The sequence below is a fragment of the Lissotriton vulgaris genome, chromosome 3_1 (genome assembly GCF_964263255.1).
Source record: "Lissotriton vulgaris chromosome 3_1, aLisVul1.2, whole genome shotgun sequence".
In the NCBI taxonomy this organism is placed as follows: domain Eukaryota; kingdom Metazoa; phylum Chordata; class Amphibia; order Caudata; family Salamandridae; genus Lissotriton; species Lissotriton vulgaris.
In genome coordinates, this window is record NC_141689.1 from 558,958,527 (window position 1) to 558,982,742 (window position 24,216).

At 46.5% G+C, this 24,216-nt stretch overlaps 1 protein-coding gene across 2 annotated transcripts in view; it reads right to left on the bottom strand.

Moving 5' to 3' along the window:
• Positions 1–24,216, bottom strand: part of ACOT12 (acyl-CoA thioesterase 12) — a 546,146-nt gene that overhangs the window by 116,615 nt on the left and 405,315 nt on the right. For both annotated transcript variants that reach the window (XM_086960839.1, XM_086960840.1), the window contains exon 9: positions 17,189–17,244. In XM_086960839.1, the coding sequence (XP_086816965.1) occupies positions 17,189–17,244 (56 nt within the window). The remainder of the gene's footprint in view (positions 1–17,188; positions 17,245–24,216) is intronic.

Sequence of the window (24,216 nt, forward strand, 5' to 3'; positions counted from 1 at the left end):
GAAGGCGCGGGATCCACCTAGCGTGCAGGCTTGGACCCTGTCCCTTCAAGCATGGGCTCGGGCAGAATGGACGGCTATACAGTGGGAGGAAACAGTGGGGCTCCGCAGGGAACCTATGGCAGAACCCTGGGAACGCATGCTTCATACCCTACAGTTGGCAGGAAATGCTGCCAGTGGAGGAATGGCAGGGGATTAGTAGGGGCTACTGACGGCTGGGGGACACACGCAGCGGTCAATATACATGACTTCTCGCCTGGTGCAATACACGATGATGCAGTGCAGGGGAATAACGGGAGTTGGAGACATGTGGGGGCAGGGGGAGGACTCCTTAACGGGTGGAGGGTGGGGGTGAGAGAGAGGCTGGAGAGCACTTGGGACGCGATAGGTGAACAACATTTACTGTATGCTCATGATCATGTAGCACAGTGCTTGTTTAAATTTGTGAAGTTAAGAGTTTTACTGTTTGAAATATAACTCATTTCTGTACCTAGGGCTGGGTCGCACAGGTCCGTCTAGATTAAAGGATACACTCGGGCACATCTGCTAGCTGCGGGACTGTTCACGCACTACAGTGCAGTACCTAAGAGACGTAATACGCTTTACATAATTGCCTGTCGAAACGTACTCGCAGTAATGCATTGTATGGATATTTATGTGCATTGTAATGTCTGTAAAATGCAAAATGCCAATAAACAGATTTGACAAAAAAATTAGAGTGGGGTAGAGAGCAGTGGCATAGAGTAGATAGTTTCAGAGTAGAGTGAAGTTGAGTGGTGCAAGGTAGAGTGGAGTGGTGCAGAGTGTAGAATCGATTGGCATGGTGTACAGTGCAGCGGCATGCAGTGCAGAATAGATTAGAGTGTCATAAAATGGAGAGATGCAGAGTGGATAGCAGTGGTGTAGACTATAGTGGCATAGAGAGCAGAGTAGTATGGTATAGAGTGCAATGGCGTGGAGTAGAGTGGCATAGAGTAGATAGTTTCAGAGTAGAGTGAAGTGGTGAGGAGTGGTGCAGGGTAGAGTGGCGTGGTTCACGGTAGAGTGCAGAGGTGTAGAGTAGAATGACAGAGTGCAGTGGCATACAGCAGAGTGGGTAGAGTCAGTGGTGTGGATTAGAGTGGCACAGACTGGAATGATGCAGAGTAGAGAGCAGTGATATAGAAACCAGAGTAGGGTAGTATTTAGTTCAGTAGCAGAGAGTTCAGTCTTCCACAATAGAGTGCCAGAGTGAAGTGGCGTAGAGGACAGTGGCATAGAGGGCAGTCTGGTAGTATAGGGCACAGTGTGGTAGAGCGATGCAGAGTACACTGGTGCAGGGTACAGTGATGCAATGAAGAAGAGTGCAGTAGTACATAGTAGAGTGGGGTAGAGTGCACTTTCATAGAGTAGAAGTGGTGCAGAATGCAGTGTCAGAGTGCAGCGGTGCACAATAGATTAGAGTGGCGTACAGAGGCGTAGAGTGTAGTGGTGCAGAGTGCATTGACGTAGTCTGGAGTGGCTTAGTCTGGATTGGTGCTGATTAGAGTGCAGTGGAGTAGTGCAGAGTGGAGTGGAATATAGTAGAGTATGAATGGTGTGGAATCTGACTGCCATTCCAGAAAACAAATCTTCAATTAAAATTACCATTACATTTGCACAGACATACAGTTTTACTTATAAAAGTATACAGAACAGCACAGTTCATTTACCGACATTAAAATTTAGTTTGTGCTAGAAAAAAATAGCATGGTACAGCACATCCCGAGTAGCCAGCAAAATTGTCAAATGAATCCTCGCACTTTGACATCATAGAAAGAAAAGTAAATACCAAGCTCCCTGGAAGACAGAGACTCACATTTGACCTTTGTTTTTGAATGCACAGCAAATCTGACAAAATGAACTGTGCAGCTATTTCAGAATATGGAAAGCACAAATTAAACACATATTTTTATAATTCTGAAGGGTGGTGGAAACAAATATTTGAATAAGGTCAAAACAATTCAACACAATGATTTATGATAGGGGAAACATGGTGCCTGGAAGCTAAATAGCCGCAGGCACGCTTCCCACTGATGCACACCTCTGGACCTCCGACGGGACCCTGCGAGTGATATGAGAAGCTAAAAATGGAAGTTTACCTCCCTGATCTTTGTTTTTTACTCTCTTCCACCTTCCTTTGCGTGTTTTTTTGTTTTCTCCTTCCCACAAGCTCCCGTAATTCTCTCCTTTAACTTTTTCATTTCCCCCCTGCAACCTCTCAAGGGGGATGGCAAATGGCGGTTACTTACGTTTTGTCTTCTTTTCCTCTCTTTCCCGAGTGGTCTCCAATGTTTTGTTTCTGATGGTGCTTGACACTTCATCGTGCTGTGGTTGCAGCGCAGGAGTGGAGGAGGTGGACTCCCTGCCTTCAGTTCCGGGCGCTGCACGGCAGATTCAGCACCTGTGAGTACGGGGCAGAAGGCAGCAACCGGTTGGGTCTGAGCAAGCCTGGGAGCCGCTGTAAGGTAGGAGACTACAATTTTCCTAGTGTGGAGCATGTTTTGAAGCACAGTCAAGGAGAACCCCCTGGGGTTCGGGGGCTTTGCTGGATCAAGCAGAGACCGCCAGGATTGCCAGGACTGTTGGACTTTTGGGTGGGAGCTCCTAGCGGCGCTGTTTACGCGCCTGTTGTCCAGCCGAAAGTAGGAGATGTAAGAGAGACAGTGGGGTTCGACCACTGGGCGAGGGGGGGCGAAGCTGCATGGAAAATGACGTCAGCAAACCTCTGAGTAGTGCACCGTCCAGCTGTAAAACAACTGTGTGCAGGTATCGCAGAGGCTGCTCCCGAAGGGGGCTCGAGAGCCGGCGCCATAACCAGCGCCGTGCCCCCTCCCCCCGGACAAACTGGTGGGGCGGCATTTTGGCGCGAAGATGACAAAGAGGCCAAAAGAAGCCCCCCTCCCTTCCCCCCACAGCGGCGGCCAGAGCAGCGACGATTACCCCCGGCCAATGAGGGGACAGGGCGGGGGTCCAAACCCCCCAATGGAAAGAGGGCCGCCCTGGGGGCGAAGGCGAGTTGAGGGACACATAACCACTGCTTCCCCAGGCAAGCTCATAACTTCAGGGAGCGGGGAAGCAGCAACAACGGCAGAGTCCAATCTTGTCGATCCAGAATACGGGAGTCGAGGCTCTGCCAATGCTGCAGCAAGGAGAAAAAACGTCCAGGTAGCCCAGGCTCCCGGAGGGACTCTGAGTCGGATGCCGGAAACCGGAATTTCTACGGCTGGACATGTCCTGGCCTCCAGAAGAGCACACGCTTGTCCGGCACCTACAGCCTGAACGGCAGTGCCATGGAAGCCATCGACCAGACGAGGGAGGAGGACCTTAAGCGCCTGCAGCCAGAACGGCGGGGTCATGGAGAAAGGATTAGAGGGAATCACCCCGCCAGACGGAAGTCTAATCCAACTGGAGTGGGTCTGACACCACCAGGGGTCAGAACGGGCGACGATGCCCCCGAATCCACGTGGGCAGCAGAGGGCGAGGTAAGCAATGGCGCGGAACTAGGGAGACACCTTCTCCCCCCCCCCGACCAAGGAGAAATGTGCCAGGGGAAGAGGGGATATCAAAGAATTCCAACGGTAACGCGGGAAATAGGGGCGAATCTCGGGAGGGCGCAGCGAGCGGCTAGAGGGGCCCATAGATTACGAGGGCAGAGAACCCGAGATTTACCAGGGGCATTGAGACGCTGCTCACTGGCTCACCGCGCTGTATGGTGACACTTAGGCCCCCAGCGACTATCTGCCAACCCCCGACAGCGCTCTGCGCCCTGGACGGTTCGTGCCCCGCGCCTGTACATTTAGCGGCCTACCATAAGAAACAAAGGATGCACTCGTTTCTCGTTCCTAGAGTTGCGAAGTTGGCGTAACACCGCCATCCTAGGGCCATTTAGAGTAATAGGGCGGATACCTCATCTGCTTCGAAGGGACCCCCCTTAGTTCGGAAGAATCCGAGGCCGCGAAGCGGCCCCCTCCTCCCTATCACATAGGAGGGACAATGTAAGGCCAACTGCGGTATGCGCGCGCAGAACTAAGGCCACAAGGGGCCCTCTTATTAGCAGATATGCAATGGGGATTGCTCATTGGCTAAAAGGTGCGGCTAGAGAGAATTATGATTATGTGGCAGTTCACGGGATTGTCGTTCAGCACAGGGGCAGCGATCGGTGTTTTACCGCTGAGGCGCAGGTGCGCTCATACTGGGAAGGAGCAAAAGGGTAGCTGCAAGACCCCACTCGGGAAAGATTTAAAAAAAAAAAAAAAAAAAAAAACTGGAACATAAGTAGGCCACAATTTCCAACAAGCACCGAGACCGGGCACATCCCCACTCCGAGGTCTCCAAACACACTCCCTAGACGGGTCCAGACAACACGCGGGGATTTCCCTCAGGCTTTCTGGAGGGACTGCTCGAACCACTCCGGAAGTCCCACGCACTTGATGGCAGGGGTGAGGTGTCGGAAGGGTTCCCCAGACTACTGGAACAGTGGCAGCAAATCTGGGGTGGGCTAGCGCTCCCACGAGCCTCCAAGAGCGCTTGAGGTTAATAAGGGCAGACGGTTCTCCCCTATTTATTCACTGGTAGTGAGCCTACTGCTACGGTAAGAATGCCACGCAGCGTTAAGATGCCTATGCGGACACGAAGCCGACGGATCAGGATACCACTCTTAAGCGTGAACTCAAAAACATCCCTGTCTCCTTCCGGATGCCCACGCAAGTAGTCTAGGAAGAGGCAAGTTAGTGCTTCTGTGTGCCCTAAATGTGCGTTTGATTCTATTAAACTGAAGCAACAATATGGGTATCAAATCAAACACATGAACAGAACACATGACAAGCGGAGCCTTCTTAGCGCAGTAGGCAGCGCGTCAGTCTCATAATATGAAGGTCGTGAGTTCGATCATCAGAGAAGGCATTACTGACATGTATTGGAAGGTGCGCTCATAGGTAATAAGGAACGAAAAGGAGGTTCGGTGGAAATAAAGTAATGAAGGTCGTGAGTTCGATCATCAGAGAAGGCATTACTGACATGTATTGGAAGGTGCGCTCATAGGTAATAAGGAACGAAAAGGAGGTTCGGTGGAAATAAAGTAATGTCCTAGGATCACACAATTTTGGTCAAGCAGGAAAGAGGGTTTGAATCCATAGTTTCCGTTTCCACCTTGCGTTTCACCCACTAGATGTGAGCATTTCTTTACGATATCAAAAGTTGGTGTTTTTATCCACAAGTTGTTAGACTAGACCCTGGGTGTCTTTTGGAAGACACATTTTAATTTTGGGCAATTTTACTTGGCTTTATGAGAGCCGCCCCTAATGACGGGATGTTAAGCGAGGCCTGAGATTCGAAATATTGGAGTCACTCCCCTAGCAAGATATGCAGAGGGAATAACGGAATATCAGACATGCAATTCTCGGTCCTTGGACTCAAGTTAAACAAACGCTTAAAATAGGAGCAGGTTCTAACATTCAAGCCCCCCCTGCAGATGTAGGTAAGGCCCGGGCCACGGGAATAAGGTGAACCCGCAGCTGCGGTACTTTGGGTAGAGTTATGGAATTAGTGCATTATTTGCCGCAAAACGTGATCCCAGATCAAAGGGTTAATGCTTACGCAAAAATCTTGACAATGCCAGGCCCTGTGCAAGGTCAACTGGTCACTTTTCATTTGTCAGTTTCGGTATTCAAGGTTAGACGGGTACTAATGAAGGGAAACAGTGTATGGGGCCCAGCGCTTGGTAAAAATGGAACAAGAGCAAAAGAATATTGCCAAAGGTCCTGTCGCTTTATTGGGAATCACTGGCCTTTCTCATGCGATATAAGTGAGTTAGCATTGCTGAATAATTTGGCACCGACTGCAACATAATTCCAGTGGCCCAGGATATTACACAATTGCCCTTTTACCCTGAGGCAGGCGTAAGGAATCTCTGGGAATTGGAAGGCATACCAGTTGTTTGCTGGTAAGCAGCTTTACACTTCACGCTTTCTAATGTATTCCGTTCGGTTCCATGCCGTCGCCTTGAACTGTAGGTCACACCAGTTATTGGAGTGTTTTATCGGCCTACCTTGCACCGCAGAATTCCTTCAACTGCACAAACGTGAAGTGAGACTTCGTTATTCACTGGTCTACTTCTAGGATGTGTCAGCAATCTCTCCCATCGATCCTCTGTCATGGAATTTGTCAGGTCTATTCTCTATGCTCTCAATGCAGCTTTCTGCCTGGGAGTGGGGAAGGAAGTCTATCAAGAGATATGGCCACATAAGTACAAAGTATGGAGGCCAAGCGCTTCATCATCGCGGAAGTATCAATGGATCAATTGGAGAAGGGTTGATCTCATCACTTGTACAAGAACGCATCCGCGGCAATACTTCTCCACGGATAAAAATGGGAAGAAAGTGCTTGTGAGAAGGCGTCAAGTCCTGAAGAAAACAAATAGCTTTTCAGGGACTCCATGCAGATTAGACGTACTATACGAGCGAAATATAAGGGAGTTACTAACTCAGTAATTTATGACAAAACAATACAAAGTCGACATTGACAGCGGTGCTGCTTGCTGCAGGGCAGCAGGCAGGCCAAATGATATGTTACAAAATAATCCGAATATAAATAAAAGACGGAAATGAACCTAGCTTGCGGAGGATTAAGAGAAGTGAAGGCAACCTGCATGCGCCCCCGAGGGCACTGGTGCGGGAACTGAATTAGGTTCTGTCCCTGGGCCAAATATATTCGGGGTCACCAGACCAGAAGAGTACAACAGGAGGGACCCCTGCCAGATCATGGGTGCCACCGTTTGCAGGGTCACCGACAGAACACTGGATACTCGGGCATAGGGCAAAGGCGCTTCTAACGAATATTTGAGGATCATAGCAGAGGCCTGCAAGAATTGTGACACAGCAGCGGCTGCTTAAGGATCTCGCCAAGACATAGGTGCCACCCGCATTTTGGCCTAGACTCTGACAGCGAACAGGACACCGCAACGCGCGACAGCGAATGGGCAAGGGTAGCGCCATCCTTTTGTGGCGATTGTTACGACGCATCACTAATAGTGCGGCCAAAAACTGGTGAGACACCCGATTAGTGATGGGGGGCTGGTGCCGAGTTCATTAGACCCGATAGGGCAGAAAGCGAAGGAGGAGAGTAGGGGAATTCTCAAAGAGACCAACAAGGGGTCACACAGCCTCCCTGAAAGTCCCCGGGAAGCGGACACGCAGAAACCCCCCAGCGGAATCAGAAGGGGCTGGGGTTAAGGGAAACACACAGTGGATGGCACTACTGGCCACCGAGCGGAGCAGGCACTTCCAATGGAGTAAGGGGGCCCACCTACAAACTTGAGGGCACTACGAAAGAAAGGGGATTAATAAAATCACAATACACACCCCAGTGGGAGCACCGGGTATGGCCAGCAGGAGATATGAAATAGGAAGTCCACCGATGAGCTCAGAGGGGTGCATGGCTACTCCGTCTCATGTGGGAACATTGACTAAGGCAGTGCCCACAGATGGGATGAACAGCTTCCAAACCTACAACCCTAACCCGTAGAGATGCAAGATATGGCGGCAGCAGATGCCACGAGACCAGTGGACAGGAAATGGCACGTGCACCAGGCGGTGCGGCGCTTGCGCAATATAATACAGAGAAGGAGGCAGTACGCAAAGTATATGGCCTTAAAATTACTCCCATTTACAGCGGAGTCCTTCCCGACCGTCAAACGGACTGCTGCTTACATCTAACAAACCGAGGGATGCTCAGCCTAGAGCGAGAGCAGGGCGGGCCAAGCCAGCACAGGGCAGGGTCCTGTAGCAAAACCCAGGTGTCCCGCCAGGGCCAGACAGGGCGGTGACAGACCAGGGCAGCCACCACATTACAGAGGGCCCCAAGGAAGGCCTTTGTTGAATAGGCCGGAGCTACTACTAACGGCTGCCGGCAGCCCTCAGAGACGTGCAGGCAGACACGGCAGGGCAGGCCTGTTAAAAAAAAAAAAAAAAAAAAAAAAGCTCTCCTACACGATAGACGGAGAGACCCCCAAGGTCACGGCAAGGGCGCCAGGGACGACCGCAATGGGCTGGGCGCACCTGAACGATAGGCACGAACGGCGCTAGGAGGACCCTTTAAAGAAAAGAAAATAAATAAATAATTAAATAAATAAATAAAAAAGCAGTCGAGAGGCTCCGGAAGAAACTGAACTTCACAGTGAGCGTGATGCTGCAGAACAAAGGGTCTGGCGACTCACAGGCACAGGCCTCGTCCACAGAAGTCGCCCGGAATGCCATGCTAAAGAGGCAGTTCACCTGTCGAATGTAGGCAGGGGTGGATTTGGGGCTGCCTTTGGGGCACCAAAGAGGGCAGCAAGTGGCAAGCAACGGATCAGAGGGCGTAGTTGGGGGGAGCCGCAGGGAGACGGAAGCCTCCCGGACGGCGTGGCGAAGAACTACGCTGATATCGGTTGGTACGGAGGCACACCGGAGGGCGGTGTGCCAGATTAGGTCCACTCACCTTCAGATGCCGCACGGCTGGGTGAGTGCCCCTAAGGACAGGTATGTAGGACCACCCACTCTGGATGCCTCACGGCTGGGTAACTTGGCCTACTGAATGGGGGGGAGTAGCAAACAGAGACGGCACTCGCAGCCCAGCCCCCGCCGGACGGCAGGGCACAACAAAATTGGACAAGGTAGCGAGGGGGGGCCTAACTCTGGGACAGAGGCTACTCCCTTCCCGCGCAAACGGGGCGCAAGAAAATCCAACCTGCCAGAAGACGACCCATAAGGGCTAAGAGACAATACCAAGGAAGTCTGTGATGACATAGCATGATGCAAAGTATATACATGTTTCCTTGTATTCCTAATAAAACTGCGGCCAACAAATGACCACCACAAGACAGATGTGTGCGTTGGCTTTTTCTTGTCATGATAAGGAATACAGCATGGGGGTATATGCGCCATACAGGAGGGAGTGGGGCAGAGTACGAAGGTTATCGCAGAGGCTGCTCCCGAAGGGGGCTCGAGAGCCGGCGCCATAACCAGCGCCGTGCCCCCTCCCCCCGGACAAACTGGTGGGGCGGCATTTTGGCGCGAAGATGACAAAGAGGCCAAAAGAAGCCCCCCTCCCTTCCCCCCACAGCGGCGGCCAGAGCAGCGACGATTACCCCCGGCCAATGAGGGGACAGGGCGGGGGTCCAAACCCCCCAATGGAAAGAGGGCCGCCCTGGGGGCGAAGGCGAGTTGAGGGACACATAACCACTGCTTCCCCAGGCAAGCTCATAACTTCAGGGAGCGGGGAAGCAGCAACAACGGCAGAGTCCAATCTTGTCCCACCCACCCACACCTAAGGAACAGCAATGTCGCAGTGCTGAGGAAGAGGCAAGGCGTGCCGAAGAACTACGCTGATATCGGTTGGTACGGAGGCACACCGGAGGGCGGTGTGCCAGATTAGGTCCACTCACCTTCAGATGCCGCACGGCTGGGTGAGTGCCCCTAAGGACAGGTATGTAGGACCACCCACTCTGGATGCCTCACGGCTGGGTAACTTGGCCTACTGAATGGGGGGGAGTAGCAAACAGAGACGGCACTCGCAGCCCAGCCCCCGCCGGACGGCAGGGCACAACAAAATTGGACAAGGTAGCGAGGGGGGGCCTAACTCTGGGACAGAGGCTACTCCCTTCCCGCGCAAACGGGGCGCAAGAAAATCCAACCTGCCAGAAGACGACCCATAAGGGCTAAGAGACAATACCAAGGAAGTCTGTGATGACATAGCATGATGCAAAGTATATACATGTTTCCTTGTATTCCTAATAAAACTGCGGCCAACAAATGACCACCACAAGACAGATGTGTGCGTTGGCTTTTTCTTGTCATGATAAGGAATACAGCATGGGGGTATATGCGCCATACAGGAGGGAGTGGGGCAGAGTACGAAGGTTATACAATCTGCAACAGGGCGGCTAAATTTGAAGCGGATGCTGACACTGCTTCACGTATTTCACCTCCAGTTGCGGAGGTAAAAGCCAAATCTGGGCAGCGTAAGGGGAAAAACGCAACAGAGTTCACAACGGAGGGTAAAAGGAAGGGAAGATCCAAAAAGGCTTTGCCCTCAAAAGTCAGAGTAACGCCCTCCCTGAAGACCTTTTTTAAGGTAATTTCTACTTCCACAGACAAGGGATTAAGCATAAAATCTAATATGGCTACCCAGAGCATACAGACTGCTCAGTTGCAGTTACCATTGGGCCAAGAGAGCAATTCTCCTCCTTTGTTATCTGAGACTTTGTCAGCTGAGCTCGGGGCAATGGGGGGGGGGGATAAATATACAAGCAGAGCAACCAGCGGTTATTCATCCCACTATCAATATATCTAACAGGTATACGGGCCTGGAGGATCAAGGCATTCAAAGGCAACGGGTCGGAATGTCTGCAAGAGAAGGCCTCGGCTAGGGCAGCTGCCCCATCAGTAGCTCCCACCTCCTCTCTACCAACCCTACCGGCCTCTCCACATATGCCAGGTACATTAGTCCCCCATGAAAAGGATACATCTCCTATGGGGGCCGGTTCTTTGGCAGATATTTTGATGGCTCTGAGGGACAATATAGGGAAAAGAGTAATCATCTCCGAAACGAATCAAGCTGCAATTCAGTCCTCTTGCGAAGTACTTGCTCAAAACATCGACGAAGTGACTTGGAGAACTGATGTTTTGGAACTTGAAATTCCAAAAATTAAGGAAGCCCTGCATAGTTCCTCTGTGAAAGTGGACAAGTTAGCTACACAGAATAGGGAATTGAAGGATGACATTGAGCGTCTCGAAAATCATGCCCCAAAAAATAAACTAAGAATACTAAATGTCCCTGAAGACTTGGAGGGAGGGATATCAAAAATGTTGTGATCTCTCTTCTAAAGGATACAATTTTAAAGGAATCTCAGGAAATTGATCTAGCACACAACATTCAGCGAGTTCATCGGGACCCATACAAAAGGATCCCGGCTAAATCCAAGCCAAGAAAGATCTTGGAAATTTTTTAAAAGTACTCACTAAAAGAAAAAATCCTATCCTTAGCCTTGAAAGTCGGCTCGATAAAATGTAGTTCCTTTTCTAGCTCTTTTCCGTTCTCCATCAGATCCGACATATCACATATTACCGCCACAAAACAGTGGGAGCTGGGTGAAAGAATGACAGTTCTGACCTCGCTAGGGGCTAAGGCCCAATTAAGGTTCCCGGCATCCCTCCAAATTATGTGGAACAACCACATGTATAACATGAGACAGATTGAGGAGGTGGATGCCCTTATTGATAAAATCAGAGGTGGGAGTGAGGTATAGATCAGGGATGGGTGGTTTGAAGGTTCTATTTTAGTATTGTAATTTTTATAAGAATATCTCGCAGTTACCCCAGAGAGGCCAGGATTATGGTAAATACAATCAGGTTTTTCCTTTTTCAGCATCATGGGGACCTCGCCCACAGGGCTTATGCCCAGAGTATCAGGGGGGGGGGGGTTTCCCAGGGGTGTAATGGGGCCACACAGGGCTTTAAGGATGGTGGTGGTTGGGCGGGGGAGCATAGGTGGGGGTTTATTGGGAGAAAATAAAAAATGTCCTCAATCTCAGATCTGTGTAAGAAACTACACCCTTCATAGAATAGTGAATGCTGTCTCCTTGAATAGACAGATCTTACAGCCTTAATGAGCAGTCAAATTAAACTTATATATATGGAATATCAACGGGCTCAGGTGTCCACACAGGCAAAGATTAGTGCTTAAATATCTTGAACAATCCTCAGCACAGATCTGCCTTCTTCAGGAGACACACCTGAGTAATTCTGAGTGCAAAGTTTTCATTTATAAATATCGATGGATTGAGCTTTTTTGCTCCTCAGAACAGGTTGTCCATAATAGAGGGGTGGCACTTTTAATAAGGTTAGGGGCAAAAGGTATCATTAAATCAGTCTCATCGGACAATTCAGGGAGATGGATTATAGCGCAGATTGAAATAGGGGGGGCCGAATTAACAATTGTGTAGTTTTACTGTCCAAATGTCGACGATCCATCATACATCTGTAATATGCAGGCCCAGTTAATAGGAAGAACTACCCCAATAATCATCAGAGGGGATTTTAATGTACTTCTTAACCCCCTACAGGATAGGTCTAATCATAGTCATCAAGTCGGTGCCCCACGAATTCGCCGCGCAATGATAAATATGATTCATGATCTTGGGCTGGCCGATGTTTGGAGGGCTAAGATGGGAGAAAACACAGGTTTTACCTTCTTTAGAAAAAAGTACGGTCACTCTTCGAGGATCGATTAAATCTTAACAGACAGGCTGGAGTAAGAGAAGGTTTGTGATATTTCCATCTTATCAAGCATTCTCTCTGACCATGACCCCATATCCTTTTCCTATTTAAGTGCCAGACAAAACTCCAGTTCCAGATGGACTCTGAAGAGGGCAATGCTCTCCGATCCTGATTTATTAAGTACGCTTAAAACATCTACTACAGACTTTTTTGCAGTTAATATAGGCTCGACCTCCTTATATTAGGTCTGGGATGCTTTCAAGGCAAATATCCAGGGGCAGCTGCATAGTCTGATCGGCTCTAAAAATAGGGAAGAGTCTCTGTAAATTCAGAAGCTAGAAAAACAGATAGGGATTCTGAAGGAGAGGCTTAGTATCCCTCAGTCATCCATCGAAGAGTTGACGCGCATCAATATAGACCTAGATCACCTCCGCCAGGAATATAGGGGGGAACTAGAATCAAAAATCAAAGCTCAGTGGTCTGCCCATAACAAGCAGCATTTTGAATATGGGGAAAAGATGGGAGCCCTCCTGGCCTGGAAGGCACTGGCTGATTGCACCGAGAATAATGTAAATGAATTCATTATAGATGAGAATGGAGGAACTTCATGTAAGCATGAAGATATGCAAAAATGTCTCCTTTCTCTGTTTTCTGACTTATACAGCAAAGAGATTTCCCCTAGTCCAGAGAGCATTCAAGATTGGCTGAGACTTAAAAAATTACCGGTTTTAACTGAGGGCAGTGAAGCCGCTCTAGATGCCCATATTACAAAGAGTGAGGTAATAACCCACATCAAAAAGATCAAGAAGAACAAGGCAGCTGGGACTGATGCTCTTCCAGGGGAAGTTTATAAAATCCTGCAGGATGAATTGGCCCCAAGGCTATGCAAACTATTCAACTATGTTTACAGTGTAGAAGGTAGAATATCTAAATCATGAGGGGAGGCCACGATTGTCCATATTTTAAAGCTAGGAAAAGACCCCCATAAGGCCAACTCTTATAGGCCAATCTCCCTGCTCAACGCTGATTATAAAATCTTCATGTCTGTTTTGGCAGGGAGATTGGTCAAGTTAGTTCCACAGTTGGTAAATACGGACCAAAAAGAGTTTCATCCCAGGGAGGTTCATACAGGAACAGACCCTGCAGTTGATTGGCAGTATCGACTTGACTGTGACGTGGGCGACGCCTATAGCAGTAGCAGCATTTGACGCAGCGAAGGAAAACAACTGTGTCTGCTGGGTCTTCTTGTGGGAGGTCTTGAGAATAATGGGTTTAGGCCCAGTCTTCATACAGACTTTGATCAGCTGTTATCAGGGAGCCTCAGCAGTGATTTTACTGAACAGCATTTTGACATCAAGCTTCAATTTTGCTAGGGGAACGAGGCAGGGTTGTCCCATCTTTCCCTTACTTTTTGATTTATACATAGAACCCCTTGCCCAAGCAATTAGATTGGATGACTTAATTGTTCCGTTCAGTGTCCATCTTTATACCAGCAAGTTAGCCTTTTACGCGGACGACCTGCTGTTGTATACTGACAATCCTGCTGAGGTTCTCCCAAGAGCAGCAGCCCTTCTTGTAGAATTTGGTTCATACTCAGGGTACCTTGCAAACTCCACTAAGACAGATGTAATGACCTGGAACGTTGACAATTGGACGGGCAAAATAAGCAGAGAATTCAGATACTTAGGAATAACAATAGAAAAAAACCTAGACGATATCCCTAAAATTAATCTAAAGAAGGTGTCTAAGGAGATTGATCGTCTGTTTTTAAGATGGGCAAATCTGCCTCTTACAATATATGGTAAGGTAAAATTTGGTAAAAATGGTCATCCTGCCAAAATTGACCTATCTTTTTAGCGCCATCCCCCTTGAGTTTCCAGATAGGGACATAAGTAAAATACAAAGTAAAATAGGAAGTTTTATTTGGTCCAATAAAACGGCTCGGCTCTCATGGAAGAAATATGGCGCAAGCTTCAGAAAGGGGGCCTTGCACTTCCTGACATACTTTGCTATTCTTTTGCTTCTCAGTTCAAAAATATTCGGGCTATACTTTGCACGGCGGGAGGATTCCATTGGGGGAAGATTTTAAGTGAAATAGTAGCTTTCGAGGAAGGAGGAGAGGGTTTTTTATATAAGTTCGGCACGCCCAAATTCTTCAAAAAAGTTTGCATGAAAGTTTTAAAAGCATCCCTGAATCTGTGGTACAAGGTCAGGAAAATATGGGGATAGGCTATTACACTGATTTTGCTTCCCTTTGGGATTCTCCGGGGTTACCTGTCTGTTTAGAGGATGGCCTGGCACTGCCTATCAAGAGAGCCGGTATCCAGATTTGGTCCGACCTTGTATCCGAGGATGGGGTTCACCCTTGGGAGGTATTAAGGCTGAAGATAGGAGACTCCTTTTCTAAATTTAAATATTTGCATTTGGTCTCCTGGTATACTGCAGAGAAATCCCACATAGGTGGAAATTGGGAAATTGAGCTTCAATGTCAGAATACACATCTCGTAAAAAAGGAATATGTCAGCTTTGGAGACTACGGCCGTAGAACTGTTTGAACCCTCCCTCCAGATGTTATACAAGATGGTTAAACCTGCCTCGTTAAAGAAGAACCATTTCAATGTAATAAATAGGTTATACTATACCCCCAAGAAAATTGCTAAATGTGCTCCCCTCTCCTCTACAAAATGCCCTAGATGTGACTTCACCCCGGCTGATGATCTACATATATTCTTTGAATGTGGTGTCCCTAAAGGGTATTGGCAGAATGTGGAACGTGCCCTTGGTGCTATTTTTTAGGTCAATTTCAACCTGAACCCATCAGTGGTAATATTTGGTGTGGACAACAACCCTGTGAATATATTGTCAGTAACACAAAAAGGCCTGCTAATGTATCTGATCCTTATTGCCCGGAGGGAGATCTGCAGGCTATGGAAGGATCCATCGCCCCCGCTTTATGAGAATTGGCTTAGAGGCCGCCCTGGGTATGGCCCGTTTGTACTTAGGACATCAGAATGACGATGGGTGTAACATCTGGTCACAGCTCCTAGTTTGGGGCAAAGAAATGACACTTATCTAAGGCTCCTAAGTCCAATTATTACACCAAGTTTCACACGAAGAAGCGGGCCTGAGTAGGCCTACAGCCAATGCAATAACAGGAACCTGGGGTTCCCTAGATCAAAGAGCGGTTTCTTGCTTATATTTGCAGACGCTATATGGTGAGATGAGGACAATATATATATATTTTTAAATAAATAAAACAATTCAATACACTGTGATGACATTTCCAAACATTATCATTTGAGTTCTGTATACTTTTATCAGTAAAACTGTATGTACGTACAAATGCAATGGTCATTTTACACCACCCCACTCTATGCCACAACACTCTACTCCACTGTACAATGTTCTCCTCCACTCAACACCCATCCATTCTACCACACTGTACTTCACACCACTTTACTACACTTTACTACACACTACTCCACAACACTCTATACCTCTCCACTGTGCAACACTCTATTCCGCTGTACAACACTGTACTCACTCTATCCCACTCCACAACACAGTACGACACTCCACTCTATGATACTTCTCAACACAGCACTCTATGACACTCTCCTCCACTCTACTATATGACCGTCCACTCTATGACACTCCACGCCAAGCCACTCTACAACTCTCTGTGCCACTCTACAACACACCATTCAACGACTCTCCACAACATTCCACTCTACAACACTACTCCACTGTATTCCCCTCCACTCTACGTCACTCTACACCATGCCACTCCATTGTACTACATACCAATCCTCTGTACGACACACCACTCCACTGTATGAAATGCCTCTACACTCTATGAGACACAACTCCACTCTATGCCACTCCAGGGTACTCTACGCCACACCACTCTATGTCTCAACACTACAGCACTGTACTCTATAAAAGCCCTTCCTCTCTAAGACACTCTACAACACTCTCCTGCATTCTTTGCCACTCTCCAACACTGTACTCCATTCCATGGCACCCTATGACACTCTACTCCCCTATACGACACTCTACGGAACTTCCTCTGTGCCAGTTTGCTCCACTCTACTCTATGGCACACTCCTCCATTCTATGCCACTACACTCTCTAACACACTTACCCACTCTATGACACTCCACTCGATGGCACACCATTCCACTCTATTCACTCCACAACATTTTACTCTATACCACTCAACTCCACTCCTCTCGTTGATTTGAAACATTTCATTAAAAAAAACATTGAAATTCAATTAAAAAAACATAGGTTAAAACGTAGTTATAGTTCAGAAAACAATGTTGTATTCCTACACAAAACCAACTTAAACTACACAAATCTTAGACATTCTAAAGTTATAGTTATAAGGTAAAGTTATACTTTGTGCCCTGCCCTAAAATTAGTATAACTTGTGCACCACTGTACAGAGTCTTGTACAGTCACCCTGCCATATGTATTCAGTTTCATTTTGGGCTTCTGGTAGAGTGTTGAATGTAGCTGACAGTCACCTCAATAGGCTTTCTTTCACCTTAGATTGCTTGCACCAACATTCCTTTTCTCTATTTTCAGAACCCACACTACTTTCAGTCCGACGGGCTCTCCTGTTCTTATCCTTCCTCATTTCTTTGGTTACCCAACCTCTATCATCTTTTATTAGCCACTCTGATACTACTTTTGAAACCACATGTATATCAGTGGCTATTCCACCCCCAGAACCCTCTAGCAAATCCCTTCTGAGATATTGCCTCACAGTACTGCCCCATCTAGGAAGGTGTATAATTGTTTTAATTATCACCTCTGGGACATCTTTGTCTTGTGCCTGTAATTTCAAAACGTCTACAGGCTTCACCAGATGTCTCGCCACCACCAGAAGTGCCCCTAGTGTTTTTACATACCTGACTAGACGAATTCTACGCCGTGCTATAGCGCCGCGGTATCTCCGGACACCTTCCTGTGGGGAGAATAGAAAAGGAATCTGCCAATTAAAACCATCTTATTCTTGTCCCATAATGGTGCTTGTCCAGCTATGAAAGGCATCTGATAAAAAGTAAGGAAAACTACACATGATAGCTGAACATATGGGTTGGATACTAGGCCTTCCTGCATTTTCAAAGCTAAGGATTACTAATTTTTAAAGATTTCTTTATTAGGATATTTTTACAACATAGTCGCCCTCCCTCTATGTCCGTCCCCCCCGTAACCCCCCTCCCCGATCCGGTCAGCCATTACATATAACAAATGATAGAAAGATAAGAAAAGAAAGAATTAGAAAACAAGACAAGAAATCAGGAATACATCTTGTTAATACATAGTCATAAGTCCTGAACATAATGCCTCATATTGTAATCATATTAAGACTATTTCAGGTATAGAACAATATATTTTAGCTTCAGAATGTGCCTCTGCTGGGTTTTTTTTCCGTTTTGTTTTTTTGTTTTTTGTTTTATTTATTTATTTATTGCCTTTTTGTTTTGTTTTGGGGAATTCAGTTTCAAGAAGAAATACAGCTCATTGATACATAATTGTGGATCATCGAGAAAAGCAAAAAAAATGCTTTTTCAAAGGTTTTCATTATTTACCACCAACTTGTAGTTGATGGTAAATAACGAATCCTAAAATGGGAAAAGCACTCATTTGAGTGCTCCCTACATTTCAGATTCAGTAATTTACCGATTCGGTATTTTTAAGAATCGGTAATTTACCAAATTCTTAAATACCGATTCAGTAAATGACTGAATCTGAAATGTAGCCACCTACATATGAAAAGCCTAATTCCGGTCATTAACAGCCGAAATTCGGTAAATTCGGCCATTACCGACCAGAATTAGGCTTCCTACATCTGGCCCATAGTGCGGAAAAAATATAAAAAATTCGGAAAGTCAATCATTTTGATAACGTTACATCTGCCTATTAGGGTTAGATGTAAGTTATGTCGTTTACTAAGATTACTCGTTGTTTGTTTCAAGAGTGGGTCTATATTGATTTTAACTAGTTGATCTAGATTGGATGTAATTTTGACGCCAAGGTATAAGGCATTTCCCACAAACCTTTCATCTCTGTAATTTTGTATTTTTATTAATAATTATCTGGGTCTTGCCCTGATTTAATTTATACCTGGAGATCTCTCCAAAGAGCCTAGCCTCTTCTTCCATCATTTTTATGGCTTCCCGAGGATTACTTGTGGCTATCGCGATGTCATCCGCGTATGCTAGAGTCTTGGTGGGTCCATTTGGGGTCTTGATGGGTAAAATTTTCTGGTTAATCTCAAGTTTGCAGATAAATGGGTTGATAAATATCGCAAACAATAAAGGGGAGCACGGCACCCCTGCCTTGTCCCTCTAGTCACCTCAATCTTGTTTGACAGTCCCCCATTTATCATAACGACTGCTTCTGGGTTATGATATAAGCTACTGCCTGTCTCCCCTTTCCCGCCAAAATATGCGAAGCTCTGATGAATAAACAACTCTCAGAGTTCGTCGATACTCGCCAACTTCTCGACGAAACGCAGTTCGGCTTCAGGAAAGGGCATGGAACCGAGACCGCTTTAATAAAGGCCTCAGATGAGATCAGAGCCATTACGGACCAGGGAGGTGTGGCCGTTCTGATTCTTTTGGACCTGTCCGCAGCCTTTGACACGGTCGACCATGCTATTCTGGTCGACCGTGTCACAGCCCTGGGGATAAACGGTATGGCTAGAGATCTTATTTCATCCTTTCTGGCCAACCGTACCCAGACAGTGAAGTTGGGTAATTTTTACTCTCCTGTCTCTGCACTCCCATGTGGAGTCCCACAGGGCTCCTCGCTAAGTCCTACGCTATTTAATATCTATGTCGCGGACTTAGCGAGGGTAATAAAGGCCCATGGGTTGCGACTTACATCTTACGCAGACGACACCCAACTGGTTTTGGCGATCCATAAGGACGGCCCAGCGGTGGCAGCTAATTTCCAAAGAACCATGCTTGCTGCCAGTACCTGGATGTCCTCCAATTGTCTGAGGCTTAACTCAGACAAAACCGAGGTCATGACCTTCGGCAAACTCTCCCCGGAATGGTCCTCCATCTGGTGGCCCAACCAGCTGGGTTCTCCACCTGTCCCAGTTGAAAAGGCTAGAAACCTGGGAGTTATTTTTGACAGCAAGCTGTCATTTAACCTTCACGTCAACAAGGTTGTGTCATCTGCCTTCTTTATTTTAAAGAAAATCAGGAAATTGCTGCCTTACCTCCCTACCTCAGCTGGGAAGACCCTGGTCTCTACCCTAGTGTTTTCTAAAATTGATTACGGGAATGCTCTCTTTCTTAACTCTCAGAAACTTGTTTTATCTAAGCTGCAGTCCATACAGAATGCGGCTGCTAGAATTCTTCTTGACATCCCTCGCCGCCAGCCTACTACTCCTGCCATTCGTCATCTTCATTGGCTAAGAGTAGAAGGCCGCATTAAATTCAAGGCCCTCTGCATTGCCAATAAGGCAGTGCATGGCGTCGGACATAAGTTTCTGACCGAAGCATTTCAGTTGTACACCCCTAAAAGGCAGTTGAGATCTGCCAACACCTGTCTCCTGCCGGTACCTCGCACAAGAACAGCAACCTGGGGAGACAGACGTTTCCTGGTTGCTGCGCCCAAGCTTTGGAACCTTTTGCCACTCACTATCAAAACTGCCCCCAATTTGATGAGCTTCCGTAGGCTCCTAAAGACATGGTTGCTCAACCAGTAAGCTTGCTGTTCGGTCCTTCTGGCTTCCACATGCGCCGAGACACCTTCGGGTATTTGTATGCGCAATAAAAATATCGTAAATAAATACGTGTAGCATTAATGAGTTGTTCCCCAATCCCCCTCTTTGACATAGCAGTCCATAAATATCGCCATGAGACCCTATCGAAAGCCTTTTCTGCATCCAAAAGTATAAGCGCCATAGGGTCTCCTGTAACTTCCGCAATGTCAAAGAGTGAGATAAACCTTTGTACATTATCCGTAGTTGACATACTAGGGGCAAATCCGTGTTGCCGGACCGAGATGATCTTATGGATAACAGGAGCTAATCGGCTGGCTAATAATTTGACGTAGATTTTGGAATTGCACTTGATTAATGTGATCGGGCGATAGGATCCCAGTTCTGTTGGGTCCTTGTTTTTCTTTGGAAAGACCACAATTTTGGCCCGCGCCCATGATTTTGGTGGTTTCCACCCTTGGAAAACTTGTATCATTAGATCAGTTAAAAGATTTTTCAGAGATTTATGAAATCTGACATAGAATTCAGCGGGTATTCCATCCAGACCTGCTGCTTTCCCTGAGGCTAAACTATTGATGGATAGCAAAATTTCCACCCACTGTGGTGTAGCCGCTAGATTATCTTAATCAATTTGTGAGGGTTGCGTCGTAGTAACCTGATCTATATATGCGTTAATATGTTCTTGGTCCTTATTAGTTTCTTTATATAAATCTTGATAATATATTTGAAATTCTGACCTAATCTCTTCTGGATCTTGCCTGAGAATATTTTTATGATCTTTGACCTCTTTAATTGTATTTGCAGTGTTTTGTTGTCTAGTGTGGATGGCTAGATGATGGCCTATTTGCTCGCTGAGTTCATATACTTTCTCTTTTTGAATCGTAGCTTTACATATTGCTTTATCCGCGAATATTTCAGTTAGTCTGTTTTTTGCGATGGCCACCGTTCGTGTTGCCATTTCTATATTTATACCCCCTTTAATTGCTCTTACAAGCTCTTCCTCAGCTTCTGTCACTTTCCCCTGTGGTTCAGTTATCTTTTGTTTAGCAGCTTGATTATTCCTTATTGAGAAGCGTAGTGTTTCACCCCTAATTCCGGCTTTTAATGTTTCCCACACTACGTCTAAATGTGCACTACTTAGGTTGTCTGTCAGAAATTCAGGTATCCACTTCTCCATAAATTGGCAGTATTTATCATTCAATAGTAGAGCCTGTTCGAATGTCCAGCTGTTTCTGATCTTGTTGGATTTTATCGATGTTGATGCTTAAGATTAATGGGTTGTGGTCTGACAGGACCCTAGGTAGTTTATCAATGAGGCATTTGGTAATAATGGTGTGGGAGACCAGCATATAATCTAATCTGGCAAATTTGAGATGAGGATGGGAGAAGAACGTAAACCCTGATTTATGGGGATATTTAGATTGCCAACAGTCAGACAGCCCATGTATATTACATTGCGCTTGAAAGGCCCTAAAGACCTTAGGCTTCCTCCCTTGGTATTTAAAATTGGGTCCGGAGGACTAGTCTGAGGGTAGGTTAAGATTGAAGTCGCCAGATATTACTATTGGGAGTGGCCAGTGTGCGAGTTCGCTAGATACGAAATCCAGCAAGTCGGAATCATCCGTGATACATCCATAAATGGAACAAATGGTTAATCTCTTACCAGCGCCGGATTGGCATTTAGTAATTGCCCATCTCCCGAGTTTATCTGCTGCGGAGCGAGTAAATTGGAGCCCCCGCCTTTTGCCAAGATAGCCACCCGCATGTCTTACTTGCTTGTGCTGTGGCTGTAATAAGTTTATACCCAACATTTGCAGGAGATGACGTTGCGATCCCTCCACATGAGTCTCTTGGAGACACACAATGTTGGCCCCCATTGATCTCAATCCTATTGCGACATTCTGTCTTTTCGTGAGTCATTTAGACCACAAATATTTATGGAGACTATTTTTAACTTAGCCATATTATTTTTTTTAAAGATTTTTCCTATTTTGGTGATGTACCTGTTGTAGCGTACTTATAGTGTTACTTCTAATTTTGATTCATTTTCTTTGGCTTCTTGTAGACCGGATTAGCCCCCCATCCCTCCCCCCTCCCCTTCCATCCCACCCTGACCCACCCCCTGCTAAGGATTACTGATGTATGTTGTAATAAAGACAATCTTAAAACTGTGCACTGCCCAAATCTTATTGTAGTTAGGCCTGGGTGGTAAATTCCGTTCCGCTCGCGGAATTTGCGGAATTTGGGTAATTTTGCGTTCTGTGGAGAACGTGAAATTACCCAAAATTCTGCATTCCGCGACTTTGCGAAATTTTTTGCTTGTTCGTGTTCTCAAATGCGTGTTCGCGAGATATTTCCCCCCCCCCCCGAGCACGCAAACAGCGATTGCAAACAGTAAAAAAGCATCTCGAACAAGCAATGTTGCGTGTTCGCGGAATTTCTGTGTGTTCGCGGAGATTTTTTACCGTTTTGCGGAGATTTGGGTAACGCGATTATGCAAATTCCGCCCACCCCTAGTTGTAGTTTGCTGTATGCCAGAAGTAAGCATGTTTTATCTTGGGGGTTGCTACTGATGCTGGTACCACATGACCGGTGCTTTGATTTTAGTAAGCTAAGTTAGCCTCTAAAAAGGAAATCAGCCAGATCATTAAAATACTTCAAATATAGGGAAAATGAAGGAAAGCTTTTCTTTTATCTTTGATTGCCGCCAAGTAGTTGACTATTAATGGACTGCCTGTTTAGTATTGAAGTAAATGGTGGGAAAGTATGGCATGGCATTACTCAATTGGTCTGGAACCGGAAACTATATGAAGCTTCAGAATTGGTGCTTCTGCGAAAAAGTGATAATTTCTGAAGTTGGTGATGCGCAGTGCTCATTGGTCAGCATGCCACGCGGATCCGGGGTCTTGCAGTCGCGTCTTCCCACAAGAGGAGCTGAAGTAGCGCTACTGTCATCTCTGCTTCGACCCCAAGTAACCCTCCCCTGTAAACACCCTTTTATTGCTGCTCCTCACACGCCATTAATCTTTACCTTATGGTATTGTAGGATGACGTACATCACTTTTCCCCTTCTACCTTTCCGTCTGTTAACGATGCACAAGTATCACATTAAATTTGACATAACATTTATGTGCATTTTTTAAGTTTGAAAAAGATAACATTTATTGAAAAAGAAAAGGGAAAGGGTGAAAAAGGGAGAAAATATTAATGTACATTTTTGTCCTGTGAATCTCCATCTAATGACATATAATTAACATGCACATCGCTGTGATCCCTCAGTTTTGGTGGTCAATTGCATGATGGAGCTCTGGTGCCAGAATTCGGGGTCTTAAAGGGGTAGCCTTATTTAGGATAAACTTAGTGTGCGCTGAATACTGCTGGAGGGGAGAGATAGGCACCTCTGTGAGGCTTGGAGACACTGAGGCAGCTCAAGAAACATTCCATAAATAAACTCTCTCTTACTTCGAAGTTATTAATGCTGAAAAATGCAAAAAAAGGGGCTACCTTTTCAGTGAGGCCTTAAATACCTTCAGAGATCAGTAGACACGTTTTATAGCATGGGCGAAATGAGCAGTTGCCCTGGGCCCCCACCTTCAAAGGGGCCCCAGGCAAATTGGTTGTTTTTTAGCCTTGAGCAACATTTAAATTCCACAGAGTAATAAGAACAATTTCACTAATTATGCATTACTCTCATGATGCAGAGTTACTGAAATTACACAATTACGCCAACTCGAGTAATTTGGAGTAAACATTCTAACATAGGAGCACAGGAACAACAAACTAAGAGAGCGTGAGTGGCTTCTGACTACTGCTGTTCGTGTCCTGTAGCATTTACTGCTATTCTTAGTACAAAATGCATCCTCAGGCCTATTTTAGAAGCAATGGTGCATTTTACACTAAAAGAGCTATGCGCAGAATTGTGTTATGCACAGTGAACTCGTCACAGGTCCAAGTCTAAAGCTAGACCCAGGCGGCTCTGGCTCATCCCAATGGCAATAACCGCAGACAGACTTTCCATATAGGAATTAACAGGGGCTCGGCTCGGAAAACCCACACATTACTTTTGCCCAATGCTGTGGGCCACAGAGGAGCAGGTCAGATGGTGCAGCCTCTCTGCCGCATTCCACAAATGGAACATGGTGAAGGAGTGGGCACCAGCTGCCCTGCTCCTCCGTGGCTGGCAGTGTTATTCAGGCC